This window comes from Acinonyx jubatus, chromosome D1 (genome assembly GCF_027475565.1).
Source record: "Acinonyx jubatus isolate Ajub_Pintada_27869175 chromosome D1, VMU_Ajub_asm_v1.0, whole genome shotgun sequence".
Classification (NCBI taxonomy): domain Eukaryota; kingdom Metazoa; phylum Chordata; class Mammalia; order Carnivora; family Felidae; genus Acinonyx; species Acinonyx jubatus.
Window position 1 is genome coordinate 80,613,853 of NC_069390.1, and position 16,317 is coordinate 80,630,169.

At 37.5% G+C, this 16,317-nt stretch overlaps 1 protein-coding gene across 2 annotated transcripts in view; it reads left to right on the forward strand.

The window, feature by feature from the left end:
• The window catches only part of ARHGAP42 (Rho GTPase activating protein 42), a 312,973-nt gene that overhangs the window by 74,433 nt on the left and 222,223 nt on the right, over window positions 1-16,317 (forward strand). For both annotated transcript variants that reach the window (XM_027040080.2, XM_053203842.1), the window contains exon 2: window positions 6,448-6,543. In XM_027040080.2, the coding sequence (XP_026895881.1) occupies window positions 6,448-6,543 (96 nt within the window). The remainder of the gene's footprint in view (window positions 1-6,447; window positions 6,544-16,317) is intronic.

The following is a 16,317-nucleotide window of genomic DNA, read 5'->3' on the forward strand; positions in this document are numbered from 1 at the left end:
TATGCTAAACTAGAAGGGATCAGGAAGGGATATTTGGAGGAAATGGGAGCTTGAGTGAATTCTTGAAAGAGACCATGAAGAAGAGTATATCTCTAGAAAGTGGAATAACAATATAAACATAGTTATAAGAGACTGGATGTTTGTTTCTAGTGTTAACCAGTACCCCAGCTTGGAGTGAATCTGGATAGGTGTGGTTGGATATGTAGGTAGAAGATGCCTTTTGGAAGATCCTGTACATTTTGTAAACTTGGCCATGCCTAGTGTGTTGTCAAATCTTTTAAGTCTCTGTTTTCATTGATTCTTGTGAGAAGCCTTCCCCTATGCACTCAGGCAGAACTGACTGTGCCTTTTTCTTCTTTTTTTTGTAAATGTTTATTTATTTATTTTGAGACAGAGATACAGAGCAAGCAGAGGAAGGTCAGAGAGAGGGAGACGGAATCCTAAGCAGGCTTTGCGCTGTCAGCATGGGGCCTGATGTGGGGCTCAAACTCACGAACTGTGAGATCATGACCAAGCTGAAAACGAGTCAGACGCTTAACTGGGCCACCCAGGCACCACTGATTTTGACTTCTTATTTGCTTCCTTTATGTGCAGAGCAGTGTGGCAATATGGTTAAATGGGGATTCTGGAGCCAGGCTTCCTGGGTTGAAAATCTGGCTCTGTTATTTACTAGCTTGTATGAACTTGGGGAAGTCACTTAACTTGTTTGTGCCTCAGTTTTTTTATCTGTAAAGTTGGAGTGATAATATCTGCTTTTTGTGGCTGTTTTGAGAATTAATGGTTTAATTTACATTAAGTACTTGGAAAAGTATCCAGCATGTAGTAAGTACCATCTGTAGTGATGGTGTTATTTATTTATTTTTTAAGTTTTATTTATTTATTTATTTATTTATTTATTTATTTATTTATTTATTTAGAGGGAGAGAGAGGGGGGGAGGGAGAGAGAGAATCCCAGGTAGGCTCTGTGCTGTCAGCTCAGAGCTGTGGGCTCCATCTCATGAATTCTGAGATCATGACTTGAGCCGAAATCAAAAGTTGGATGCTTAACTGACTGAGCCACCCAGGTGCCCCTGTAGTGATGGTGTTATTAACCTCTGTAAGACACTTTATCAATTGACCTATGATAGGATTTATTTACATGCCCCATGTTCCTATTGGACTGCGCCCTTTTGGAGGAAAGGTTATATCTTATGTTTACCTTTGTATTCCTGTTGCTTTGTACTGTCTGCCTTCTGCATGGTAGTGTGAGTATAATTCTACAACACATATGTCTGCAACACATCGCCCCTCTGAATCTTAAATTCAATCTCAGATCAACTGGGTTTCAGGAAGAACTGCCTTGTACCAGTAGACTTGCTGGTTGTACTTGCTCTGACATAAATATAGCTCACCTCCATAGATAACATTGTAAAAATAATTTCATTAACACTTCTAAAGTAAAAGGCGGCTCCTAATGTATAAGAAGAGTTATAATTATTTACTAAGTGTGTTTTATTTCTCTAATGAAATGAAGTTTAATGTTTCATTTGCATCATCTAATCATGGGTGCTACAGGTTAACTCTTTGATATAAAAACATTCCTGAGTAATTAAAGCCTAGTGTAATTTCTTCCAACTTAATGTGAATACATGTGAAGACATCCGTGCTTAACTTGCAGGTTAGACAAACAGAAAAGATATGGTACGGGTGCTACTTAATGACGTTTTTACTATGTACAGTCTTGCTTGCTAGTAAATGTTATTCCTCTACATTCACCTTAGAATGTGGCCAGGCAGCTCTGACTGGGATTTTTTTCTTGTTTGTTCTCAAGTTCTAATAGAAATAGGGAGAAAGAGACACTTTTGCCTAAACTAGAATTCTCTGTCATGTTTTATACACTTGATCTTTCTTTTTGTATTTAAGAGAAAATGTAGGTTCTTATCATTATACATTTTGATACTTTAAAATTCAACAATAGAATTTTAAAAATTAGGTTTTAATCAGATGTGAATCAATTTTATTTAGAAGGTTTTAGAACCGGTACTTCTGTTGTATGCATCTGGGCATTGTTTAGGAATTTTGGACATTTAAGGAATAGTATGTTTCATGCAGTTTCAAATCAGTTGAAGGTGTTGTGCTTTCTAGTTCAGAGTGACATGGAGCCAAGATTAAAAGCTGTGAGCTGGATTCCTCATTTTGCAGACTGACCACTGTTACTGGCAGAAAACATCTGGCGAGTTCTTTATCTTGGTAATATATTTGACCTGATTATTACTATGGTTTTTAGAAAAGGAGAACAAATAAAAGGAAAATCAAGAACCCAGACACTTGAAGTTGAAAATAAGTCATATTTTGAATTTCCCTTTATTTTTGGAATTGTTATCTGAATTAACTTGAGAACCCAGTTTTTGAAATATAATTCTGTCTCATTATGCTCCCAAAAGGACTATGCAGAGATCATTTGTGCAGTTTTCATTCTAGTGTTGAAATAGACATGTATCTCTTACTCAAATACTGAATAATCAGGTTGTCTCCGTCATAGCCCAATTGGAGTGCAGTAAGAGAGAATTTGAAACTGCTGTCAACAGGTGGGTTTTTTTTTTGCGCACTTTCCAAGGTTATCTAAGGTCTAATAGCTGCTACCTTCATTCCTGAAACATTTTTTTTTCTTTTCTAAGATGTTTACATGGAAATAGCCAACACTTTTTTTTTACAAGTTAACATATCTGTATTTTAATGTTTTTAAGTTCAGAATTATGGGGAATTCAGAAAGTATAGAGCCTCATCTTTAGTGAGGAAATGACATTACTCCACCCAAATGGAAGGCTTAAATAAAAATTAGCCAACATTTTTTAATTCCTAACAATGTGCCAGACACTGTTTTAAGTTCTTCATCTATATTTAACTCATTTACTCCTCACAGTAACCCTGAGAGACACATTCTGTTCCACTTAACAGATGAGGATACTGAGGTACAGAGAAGTTAAGGAACTTGCCCACAGTCATGTCACTGATAGGTAAAGGCAGGAAATTAGCCCAGGTAATCTGCTGCTAGAACTCACACTCTCAATCACTTGGCTATGTTGACAAGAGTAGCCGGTAAAGTGGGCTCCTGTGTTCTTGTCTAGAGACAGGCATTATTCTAGTGCACCCACTGTGATGTCTATGAAAGGAGAAAGCAGCTTATCTTTCTTAGTGAAGGAGCAAGCAAAGAGTAGTTCAGGAATAAATGGTCGGTTGTGGGATGTTGTGTCAGAGTTCCTTTCGACAAAGCTTCCAGATAGCTCACTGAATTTGAGGGGAAACTGAGAGGAATTAGTGGTGAGGAGGGTAGAGAAGGAACGATCTCTCTTACAGAGTTCTCGTAAGCACACTGATTTCACCTGTATGTACCATCCCTCATCTCAACTCTACTGTAGGAATTGCTTCTGTGACTTCAAATCCATTTTACCATAAGCTCTTTTTATTGTACATAGAAAAATACAGGGACATTAAATGGGATGCTTTCCCTGTCTCAGGGAGAGTACGCACATATAGCTTGGCTTAAAATATCCCAGGAGTCTACTTTCTTTCTTTGTCTTCTCATAACATTTGATGTAGGGTGTTATGATTTCTCTACCCATCGTATCAGAGCTGTGCACCGTCAGATAAATGCGTACTTCTGCACAGTGCACTTCCGTCTGGAAGGCCAGGCAACTTCCCCACTTTTATGAGCTGGACTTGAATGATAATAACTGATACCGCTTATTGAGTTGCCTAGTATGTACCAGGCACATACTTCATTTAGTCTTTAAAACAATCCTGTGAGATCAGTATTACTGCTCTATCGTAAAGATAAGAAAAAATGGAAGGATGGATGATTGTCCAAGGCCTCAAAGGTAATTGGTGAAGTCTAGTTCTAATAAAGTGTTTGTGTTTTCATTGACTATTAATTCATTAAGAAGGCTCGCTTCATCTTTCTTCTTGAAAGTCCAGTCCAGAGACATTCTTGATCTGATCGAACTTTCTCTCTTTTTAAAAAAAAAAAAAAATTTTAAACATTTATTTATTATTGAGGGACAGAGAGACACAGAGCGTGAGCAGGGGAAGGGTGGAGAGAGGGGAGACACAGAATCTGAAGTAGGCTCCAGGCTCTGAGCTGTCAGCACAGAGCCCAACATGGGGCTCGAACTCACAAACTGTGAGATCATGACCTGACCCGAAGTCAGTCGCCTAACCTACTGAGCCATCCAGGTGCCCCTAAAACTTTCTCTCTTAAATTGAAAGTACCTCTCAAGCAGAATGTGTAGCTGGCCCAAAGTTTTAGTCCTCTTGTGAAAAGAGGGGTTATCTATGAGTACCATCATCTTTCCAGAGAATAATTTGTTTTTTCAAAAAATCTGTCTCGTGTGTGTATTTTGATTTTTTTTTTTTTTAGAGCCTCTCTGAAGCTTGAGGCCTGTCATCTTCAAAATTGTATTTGTTCAGGGTGTTGGTGAGTTCTTTGGGTAATAGTGACACAGAAAAGTGACCTTAATGTTTGAAGATCTGTTCATTCATGAGTACTTACATTGATAGCTGCTTCCGGTTTCGTGAATGGTGGGTTACCACAGTAAGTCCTGATGTCATGTCTAGGCACAAGATCACAAGTGGTCTCTTAAAGAAAAAATTATGCTGACACTGGTTAAAATGTTAAGGAGGACTTCATTCAAGACTGCTAAAGGTGGGGGCGCCTGGGTGGCGCAGTTGGTTAGGCGTCCGACTTCAGCCAGGTCATGATCTCGCGGTCCGTGGGTTCGAGCCCCCGTCGGGCTCTGGGCTGATGGCTCAGAGCCTGGAGCCTGTTCCGATTCTGTGTCTCCCTCTCTCTCTGCCCCTCCCCCGTTCATGCTCTGTCTCTCTCTGTCCCAAAAATAAATACACGTTGAAAAAAAAATTAAAAAAAAAAAAAGACTGCTAAAGGTGTCAAGCTTACCACACACAATAGGGGAGAGAGAGCATACTCACCTCTGAATGCAACAAGAACAAGTGGGGATTTATAGCCAAGGAGCAGGCTTGAGGCCAGGATAGAGCAGGTGTTGGTGGATGGAACACCATTCCATTTACTAGGAGAAGACATCAAAGATAAGGAGGATTCTTGGTGAAGGCAGGTGAAGGACTAAATGTAGGGGATGAAGATTTTGGTTGGGTATCCAGAGTTGGGGAGTTTTCTCTAAACTGACTTGGCAAGATTCTTGCTAAAACTGGGCTCTGTAGGCCGAGTGAGGACTGAGAGCCAAGGCAGAAAACTAGACAAGATGAGGGCTCAGAGGAGCCTGACTAAACACTAGTTAAGGAGAGAGTCTTCATTGGGTCCTGTTGCTTAAATTAAAATTAAGAGTTCACGTATTGGACTTGAACCCATGGGAAATACCACTAAGTGAAGTGTATAGTGAATTCCAGAAAAGTATGTTTTCCTACTGGCACAGACTTCTGTGGAAAGGTTAGTATGGATGATCAGAGTGGCTCTGAGAGGTGGAACCTTTAAAGCCTCCGTGATGCTGCACTCTCAGAGTGATTTATAATTTTACTTAAAAAACTTATACAGTGTATATTAAATGCCAGGCTCAGTTCAGAATCCTTTGCAAACATTAATTTGCTCAGTCCTTGAAAGAACTCTATGGTGGTTATGCCATTATTATTCACTCTTTACAGATGAGGAAACAGAGGCTCAGAGGAGTTAAATAATTTGCCCAAGGTCACATAGCAAATACTTGGTGGGACTTGGATTTCCACCCAGGCAGCCTGGCTCCAGAGTCTGCATTCTTAATCACTCTGTTAGGCTGTATCCCAGGGATTTACTTCTCATTATTCTGGGCTTTACTTTATTCTCTCCAAGAATAAAGAATTCTTCTGGATTTAGTCACACTCTGGACTTTATTCAGGCTGAAGCCTGGATTGAAGAATATATTTAGCTTGAGGTCCCCTATAAATTACAAGGTTATTTGTAAATAGCCTTTCAGGTGGCCTTTCACTTTAGGAGACCTAATTCAGTAGTTTATTGGTTAAAAACACATTCCCTACCTGCTCTATAGTCTATATATTGGTGACCCTTTCTAATCAAAGGTTGGCTGCTTTCCCCTCCCTTTCACTCCACCCCACCAGCAACCTTAGTAGCATTCTTTTTTTTTTTTTTTAATCAATGCTCCATTTATAGGGAATGAATGGTAGTTCTTTCATAAAGGCTTTGGGAATTGGCTTCCATATAATACACAACTAGCACCAAAAACTTTCTTACATGGGCAAATCCCCAGTGAGCAGAGCAGATCCAGTTCCTAAAATAATTCTTTAGTAGTCTTCTTAAATTCTGCTTAAATTTGTCAAGCTAGTATTTGAAAGGTTCTAGTAAATACAGTATTAAAATCAGAGTTACATAATAATGCACATGGAAACTCTAGAGTATCTCATGGTATCTTCAACTTATGAGTTTTTAAAACTTTTTAATTGCAGATCTGTCTATGGCAGTACAGAAATTTTCCCAGTCACTGCAAGATTTCCAATTTGAATGTATTGGTGATGCTGAAACAGATGATGAAATTAGTATTGGTGAGTACTACTGTTCTTTAATATTCTATGTAATTTAAAAGTCCTGCTTCAGATAGTGATTTCATTGAAATCAAACAGATTCACATACCCAAATACTAAACATGTAAAATATTCTGACTTTAATAAAAGTATTAGGGCAATTTTTGGTTATTGTAGAGGAGAGCATTATATACTGTCTAAAAATTGAACTCTTGTTTTTTTCCATAAGGAAATTATTTATTCATCATTCTATAATTTAGCTTAGCCCTTTGATAAGAGGTAGATAACAATGTTTGTCTCTGCCTCAAAGTGAATCATTCACTCAAATACATATTGGACATCCACTATTAAATATACAAGGTACTGGTTTTAAGAATTATTTTACTTTTTAAAAAATGTAAGACCGGTTTCTCTCTTTTTAAAAATGTATTCTTCTTTTTAAATTTTATTTTAGAGAGAGAGAGAGAGTACGTGAGTGAGGGAGAGGAGCAGAGGAAGAGAGAAAGAGAATCTTAAGCAGGCTCCATGCTCAGTGCAATGAGCATGGAGATCAATGTGGGACCCTGGGATCATGACCTGAGCTGAAATCAAGAGTCAGATGCTGAACCGACTGAGGCACCCAGGTGCCCCTTGATTTCTCCTTTTTTTTAATTTTTATTTTTAAAAATTTTCTTTAATGTTTGTTTATTTTTGAGAGAGAGAAAGAGAGAGACAGAGAGAGAGAGCACATGTGTGCACATGAATGGGGGAGGGGCAGAAAGAGGGAGAGAGAGAGACACACACACACACACAGAATCTGAAGCAGGCACCAGGCTCTGAGCTGTCAGCACAGAGCCTGATGCGGGGCTCGAACTCAAGAACTGTGAGATCATGACCAGAGCTGAAGTCAGACGCTTAACCAACTGAGCTACCCAGGCACCCACCCCTTGATTTTTCTTTTTTCTTTTTATTTTTTTAAATGTTTATTTATTTCGGAGGCAGAGAGAGACAGAGCATGAGTGGGGGAGGGGCAGAGAGAGAGAGAGACACACACACACACAATCCAAAGCAGGCTCCAGGCTCTGAGCTGTCAACACAGAGCCCGACTCAGGGCTCTAAGTCACAAACCACGAGATCATGACCTGAGCTGAAGTTGGTCACTCAACCAGCTGAGCCACACAGGTGCCCCAGCTTGATTTTTCTTTTAACATGAGTATTTGTTTATAAAGAAAGAAATCAGTTATGATGTACTAAACCAGTATTACTATAGGATAGAGAACATTACTGAGGATCAGGAAACTTGAGCCCTAATCCAACTTTGCCTTAATAATTAAGCAGTCTGACCCCTAGACATGCCCATTCCTGATTCAGATGTTTTATCTCCCATAAAGTGAAGAGGTGGGGTTATGTGATCTCTGAAGTTTTAATCTGTATCTGATTTTACTGTTTGAAGATCAGATTCATGTAGCATTCCTTTTCCCTACATTTTAACAATCACTACTTACTTAACAGTTTGTAGATAGTGGGTCCATTTGAGGCTGAATTAGAGACATGCCACATAATCAAAAGTCTGTATAGAATATGTACATTTAGGAGATAATACTAAATGTACTCACCTTCCAGGTATAAAAAACAGAATATTACAGGTGTTTTGAACAGTGACTCTCAAAGTTTAATGTATATATGAAACAGCTAGAGATCTTATGAAATGCAGATTCTGATGCAGAAGATCTCAGGTGGAGTGTGTGATTCTGCATTTCTAACGGACTTAAAGGTGATATTGACATTGCTGGTCCATGGACCATACTTTGAGTAGCAAGAATTCATAATACCTGACATGCCCCTCCACAATCACCTTCCTCTGCTTCCTCTACCATTTCTTTTTCTTCATTGTTTTGTCAGTTATATATGTATTCATAAACCGTATATTTTTATTTCTGAAAACCTAAGTAGCAAGTCCAAACCTAGCTGTGAGAGGAAAAGGCAATTTTATCCCCACCAAAAAGAGGCTCTCAGGAGAAGATAAGCTGAATGAGTTGGATTCACTGTGTGGCTTTAGCTTGCCTACATTCACAAAAGTCCCTTCTGGAGAAATCACTGGCAGAATGCAGAGTTCTTCAACAAGATCTTGCTGCATATGGGATTTGCATTATGCATACAACAGGGTGGTCAAGGTGGCAGGCTTTCAGAGGGGCTGTGCCAGGCGGTTACTTTTTTGGGTTTTTCCTTTAGAAGTGTTAGCTACTCTGAGTGGGTATAGAGGTAGCTGGTCTCTTAAAGTCATCAATGACTCCTCCTCCCTCAATGCTGTGATGAAAAGTAGCTGAGCCATGTTGGAAGAAGGTTGAGGACTGCCACATGGGCCTCAACAGCATGACTTCTTTCTCTTTACAGAATGAATGAGAAAGGGCACCATCAGTGATCATGCGCCACTGGCACTTGGAACAATGGTTGTCATTTTTATGTAATACTTCTTGACATTTGTTTCATAAATGTCTAGCCCCCAGCATAGGCTTTGTAACACACACCTGGCCAAAAAGCCTAGATTATATCACTAAAACACTACTATGTTAGCACTATTATTTAGAAAAAGTAAAACCCACATATTTATATAATAGCATTTATTTTCACTTAGTAATGTAATTGTAGTTCAAAGAAGGCAGAGGCCAGATCTGTCTTTTCTTTTTTTAAAACTACTTTAGCTTTGGCCCCTGACCTAGGGCCTGACTCATGGTAGACCCTTAAATTGTTGAATAAATGACATAGTTTTCCCTAGAAACTTTAATTTTTTACTTATATATAATATATATATAATACATATTATATATGTGTATATATACATATTATATATGTATACATGTATATACATACATTATATGTATTATATATATATAAATTTGTTTTCTTTTAAAGAAGATTATGGTAAATACTTCTGGGTTTTCATAGATATTATGATTCTTAATGATTTCATGACTTCAAATTATTCCATCAGGTTCATATACATAAACTTATGAAATAAACTCTAGAACATTTAAGGTTCTTGTAGTTGGTCTTGCTAAAGAGTACAGTAAACATTTCTGCATATTTCTCTTCATTTCCATTAAACTTCTTACTTACAATACCTTCTTGAAGTCACATGTAACTGCAGTGGTAGGGTTTTTAAATACATGCCCTGCAGCATTTCAGGCCTGTTAGGTGATTTTCCCAGATTGTGGTGAATTTGATATTCAACATTGGTCTGCTTGTCTCTTTCTACTTTGGCTAAATGGATGTTGTTGTGGCTCTTGCAGATTAGATTTGAAAAGTGTGAATTGATCAGTAGGTTAACATTTATGGTGGGCAGTGAATGGTGGATGAAATTCTAGTATTTTGGGGGCTTTAAGGAGTTAGATAAAAGATTGGGGGACAGAAGATGAATGCTATGTAGGGGTAGATATAATATTGCTTGTTGCTTTCAATCAGGAGACTTATGTAGCTCCTGTTATTGGGAATCTGAATTAAACATTAAAACTTTATTAGGAAAACCTAACTTAGAGCAAAAAGTATTGTAAAAAAATTGTAAGAAACAAATAAAGTAAAAATACAGGTATGTTCGCATATCCTCACCACCCAACACTTTTTATCTGAGCCCTCAAATACATTCTAAACATTTTGAAATAACTGTGTAAGAAAGAGGAAAAGACTTGAATAACTGTTCCTAACCTGAAGGAATGATGAGGATATTGCAAGTTGTCGTTCCAAGGACAGTGACCTAGGAATGTATCCCTGACACTGTTGGGTAAGGCTGGAGTGGATGCAGTGCAAAGAACTATTGTTACCCACCTTTATCAGTTTTATTTATTTTTATTTTTCTCATCAGGTTTAATTCTGTATGGGAAGGTACATAGTTTCAGCTTTGTTTAAAATAGCGTGTTGAAGCCCCAGTTTCAGCCTCTTATTCCTCTGAATAAGAGGAATGAAATAGGGACCGCTGTGACTCGTATGTAGTATTGAGTAATAATAGCATGACACTCTCAGCCAGAGGAGTTTTGAGACTTACCAATGATGTAACCACTAAAAACGATGACTTACAAAAACTCCTTCTTTATAAGTAAGCAATGTCAATGAAAAATAACTTGTAAAGTGAAGACATTTGCAGACTTTTTGTCTGTGAGTTGTGGTGGGAATGGGTGGGAAGGTGGTAGGAAGATGAATAAGATGTCTGCTTTCAATGTGCTTACAGTGGAATATGGCGAAAAACAGATTCTGAGCAAAGTAAGGAAAAGAAGGTGCTGTTTCCATATCAATATAATTACCTAATTTGTGGAAGCTGTTCCGGGAGTGTTTTAGATGTGTAGGCCTGTGTCTGGTCTGTAAGTCAGTCCCACTCTTCATGTGTCCCCTTCTGCTCTCACCCTTTTGGACTTGTGCTTGCTGGGGTTTGTTTGTTTAATTTTCAGCATTAGTGAGACATTGCTGGCTTGGAAGGGAGCAAAATGTAATTAGTTGTCTGGGACCCAGTCTGGAATTTCTCAGGCTCAGAGAACAAGTCAGTTGTTTCCAGAATTGAAGTCCCAAGCAAGACAGCATCCTTGAGCTCTCTCTTTAGCACCCTCCTTTCCATTTAAGAGCAGTTAGAGGTCATTACTCCTCTTCTCTAAGGATAAGTGAACTGCACGTGAGCTTTTGATGGCTCCCTTTTATCTGCCAATTATAGCTAGCCTGGTGGGAAGCAGCTTGTTGAATCCATCCAACTTAACTTCTCACAGCTGCTCTAATTGCCTGCTTTGTATACTGCTTTAGTTTTTGAACTGACTAAAGATCTTGAGTTAGGAGGGAGTTAGGAGTTCACCAGCTGGACATTTGGGGCTTACAAATTGGTGAGGGAGGGTATGGAGTGATTACAAACTGGTGTAAGACTCCATCCTTCTTAAAGAATTATATGGGTAGACCAGATACCAAATGTACCATCATTTAACTATATTTACATAGTAAGTAATATGTGTGTAAATGCAAAAATCGATGCCCACTGTGTCAGTACTGGTGTGAAGACATGCATGGGAATTGATAACTTCCAAAGTCATGTCTAGCCTTAAAACCTTACTAGTAGGAAATAAAGGCTATCTCTACCAAAAATAAAATACTGTCCATTTAAAAACACTGTTTACACTGGCTTGTTCAAACAATAGAAGCTCAAAGTTATTAATGTGAATCTACCTATTAGACAGGTTGTTTTGCTAGGTGAATTTAGCATGTGAGAGTATAGGATAATAAAGGGCTGTAAATCTTAGTTTATCACTTCAGAATTTATATCCATACCAGGGTTGGGGATTGAAAGTTACTTTGTTTTGTTCCTGTATTTGGTGCCTATAATTTGAAACCACTTTTAACCAAAGTCTTAAAAGTCTAGATTAAAAATCAGATATTAGTCAGCCTGCACTAGTGCCAATAAAAATATGAGTCATTAATATGAGGCAGATCTTGTTCATTCTATGTAATCTTGGAAACCATTGAAAAGTCCATTTGCAATTGTGCATAAACAGCTTGGTTAGCGATGTTGTATGATGGCCTGTGGTAACTCTCAGGAAAGTTTTGGACAACATGAACCTTGCTCTTAAGAGATTAAACATTTACCAAGAAGGAGAGTCAGTTTGCTAGTAAATATTTTAGGTGGAGACGTCATTCCTTTAGACACACCTAAACAGAAAATTCCTGTGGTAGAGACAGACAACACACAACCACTTGTCAACTAAGGTTATAACTCCCAGCTCTGAGTGGAGAAATGAGGCCATCAATTAGGTAATTCAGATCAAAATACATTCGTAATAATTGCTCACATTTTTCTGACATAACTAATGTATGTATTCTAGTTCATGTATTTACTGTTTTGAATGCAGGTATGCAGACATAGCAATAATGATGGTTAGTGCTTAATAGTTCTTAGAATGAAGACCTGTTACATCTTAAAAAAAAAAACCCACCTTTTATATGGAAACCTGTGTACAAATTATATGTGTTTAGATGGATGGATGGTAACTCAAACCGAACCAAGTTTTGTATACTCTGTTGTCTGTAGTGTGCTCTACGTTTTAGGTTCTTTCCTGTTCCTTCTTTAGGAGAATATGTCAAAAGGTAAGACTAAGACAAATTTAAAATAGTGACATTTCAAGTCACAAGGGCTTCATTGTGTCTTCCTGAGCCAGGAGTGCTTTGCCTAGGTGCAAATATTTGTTGTTTGATTACCTCTCAGAAGTGTGATACAGTGGTAAAGTGACTTAACTGTAAGTCTGAATCACTTTGGTATGTATAGACAGGAGCCTGAGAGTGATCATTGATGCCTGCTCAGAGGGTGTGAAGTGGAAGAAATTTTTCAAAGGAGTAGTTGGAAGTTTCTTTTTCATTTTCTTTGTTAGAGAAGTTACTATGGGGAATGAATGCATAAATTTTTGCCAAATAAATCCATCCACTTCGAGGATACATCTGTTCGGTCCAATGGAAAGGTACTGTTCAATCCAGTTTTGCAAGTGATAAATAAGAATATAGTCCAGGGTGGGAGGCATGGCAAATGGTTTCCTTTGTGTGTTTTAAAAGGATTCCTATATAGCATAAAAACACTTGGAGGTAGTAACCTGTGTTTCAGGTTAAAAATAATAACTGGTATGTTTATAAACCCAGGAAATGTACTTAAAAGATCATAAATGATTTTAACTAAAAAAGAACCTATTGTCTTCAACTTAAACTAATAAAATTAAACTTTTAAAGTATATTATTTATTTTGAGAGGAGAGAAGGAACGTGTGTGTGGGGAAGGGGCAGAGAGAGGAGGGGAGAGAGAATCCCAAGCAGGCTCCAAACTATTAGTGTGGAGCCTGATGTGGGGCTCGAACTCAGGAACTGTGAGATCATGACCTGAGCCAAAGTTGGATGCTTTATCTACTGAGCCACCCAGATGCCCCAGTAAAATTCATCTTTTAAAGTATTAAATTATGAAATACTTTCTGGAAAGGTTTTCTTCAGAATTTGGTGATGAGCTGTAAATATTCATCCATACAGATATTATTAATATTTTAAGATGGAGTGTGGCCATTCAACTTTTCTTGAGCATTTCTTAGGAAATAAAATTTGCAAACCAGAGACAATGTCATTACCAACTACAACAGAACTCTTCCAAAGAGACCTGTGATTTTTATTAAACCTAGGAAACAGATTACCTTCTCATTTGCTGAATCAAAAGAGAATCTATTACTTATTCTAAACCCTCATTACAACTGACTTAAATGTGGTTATATAAATCAGGAAGTCATCTATTAAAGTGGAACATTTCCAAATGCCTAAATTGTTTATACAAATAACATTTTCTTTTGAACTCTGTAGAGGAAGCATATTTTACTTCTTAATGGCTCTCAGTTGGACAATTGAATTATTGTTTTCCACTTTTTTTAACCACCCTATTTTTGCACCCACACAGAAACCACCCAGAATTAAGAATTGAAACAGCTGGGAAAGTTGCTTATTTCAGGTGGAGTTCCTGTCTTTAAAAAAACATGCCACTTGAGAGAGATTTTCATCATATTAGCTCTGTGTTTTAAAGAATGCAATTTGATTTAATTTGAAATTGAAGGGCTTATTTTAAATTTCAGGCTCTGAAAAACAACCTGAAACATATCACAAGTCCCATGTTTCAAAGAAAAAAAAAATTGTCTTAACTTACTGGTCTACATTAATTCCATGAAACTCCCCTTTTTTTTCTTTTGTGAAAGAAAAGTGTATGCTCTTCGAGGTTAGAAAGTTTTACTCACATTTCTATTCCTGCATAGTACTTAAGTGCTTTATATTCAGTAGAAGCTTAGTAAATATTTGTTTCATGGATAGTTCCCTTGCAAAACCTAGTGAACCTTTATAGAAACATCATTATAAGGTACATAAATAGAATTTTAGTGTCATATATTAAACAATAAAATATGTATTTGGATACGTCTAGCATGATTCTTTTCAATATAGTAATAAGCTAAGTTTTATACAGACATATACATACATCTTACTTTTGCATGTACTTGAGAATCATTTAGAACAAATTTCGTAGTATTTTTGAATATTTCAAACCAGAGCTAAGGATTTTTGTATTCTTTAATTTATTTAGTGTTTATTGACTGTTATGTTAGGTGACTCTGTGCCAATTCCTGAGGACCTGGTGGATCCTCACTGAATTAGAGGCTAACATGGCAGCAATATACTCCTTTTAAGACAACATAACTTAAAGAAGGCTAATTACAATGTGAGTGGATAGAGAGGGAAAAGACTTTTATCTGTGATTAGTGACTTAGAATAGCTCAAATCCCAGCAAAATAACTAGACAGTGAAATAAATGCCATAGCCCTATATAACTTGCGATGCAGGAACATATAGTTGAGCCTCATTATTCACAAATTCTGTATTTGTGAATTTGTCTACTCTACAATATATCGGTATCCCTAAAGTCAATACTCTTGGTGCTTTTGTGTTCATGTTCATACGTAGAGGTGGAAAAGTTGGGATGCTTGACTCAGAGCATCTACTGTATAAAGTGAACTGCAGTGAGGCAGCCATGGCTAATCAACAATTAATAGGTTGTTTTTGGCTCCTTTATAAGGGCAATAACCCAAATTGTGTTGAATAAAATTTAACTGAGTAGATTTTAAAGATCTACTATCTTATTGGCTTTATTCAGCAATTCATGAATCAGGCAGCATCCAATCTAGCAGATAGAAAGCGGATCTGAAGAGCTTGTACAAGGCAAGAGATTTTTAGACCAAAGTGAACAAGAGCAAAGAAATTGCACTGGGAGCTGGCTGATTGGTTAAAGCAGGGTTATTCTCCTTATATGGAGAAAAGGAAAGTTTTGGAGTTGTGTTAGGTAACTTGTGCTAAGCAAACAAGCAAAGGTTGGTTGACTTAGGCCTTCTTTTTCTGAGAGAGCAGGTATAGAAACTTAAGTTTTCATTTGCTAACTTGGGGTTTTAGCATGCATGACTCCTTCATTGGACCTAAGCTGGTTACTTTAATAAGTAAAAGGATCAGAGATTAGACTCAGGAACTTGCTTTTGTACCTTTCTTCTACTCTTTTTAGCCTGTTTATGCCTGTATTTCCTGTCAGTAAAACTCAGTAAGTACCTGAGTGCCAACTAAGTCTAAGGCACTATAAAATGGGACACCCGAGGGGAAAATGGCATGTGTGAAGATTATGGGCAGGTAGATAAGACCTAATATGTTAGGGGATGTACAATTTTAGCCTAAAGGTAGTGAGAAGCATTGCAGTGTGTTAATCAGAGCAATGATATTGTATTTGCATTTTAAAAAGGTTAATCTGACTGCCTTATGGAAGATTTAAGAAGGCTGCCCCGGATGACCTTTTTTAAAAAATGTTTTACTTGGCTGTATCTCTGGGTTTGTGCCCAGGAGAAAATGGGGCATGGGTAGCCTGACTTTAATAATGTAAATTATGGGTATGATACCTATGTTTTTCTTTTAATACACTTGCATTGACCAACAGAGCCAGTTAGAGTGCATCTCTTTTATTTTCTGTGTAAATAGAATGTCTTGGTAAAATTGGAATTATATTGGTTGGCTTGTAATTGTAAGCCTGAACCATGACATACCCACATTGATGTTTTTTTCCCTAATTTTTTGCATGATAACATAAACATGTTTTATCGCCTATTGGTAAACATCAGGTACCATAAAGGTAAGTGGTGGCCTGAGTATGTGTTAAGTGCATAGTTTATGGTTTGTTGGTAATTTCCTAGTTTACTTACTGGAGTTTACCTGCTCATGTTGAAGATAGTCTGCTTTGAAAACATCT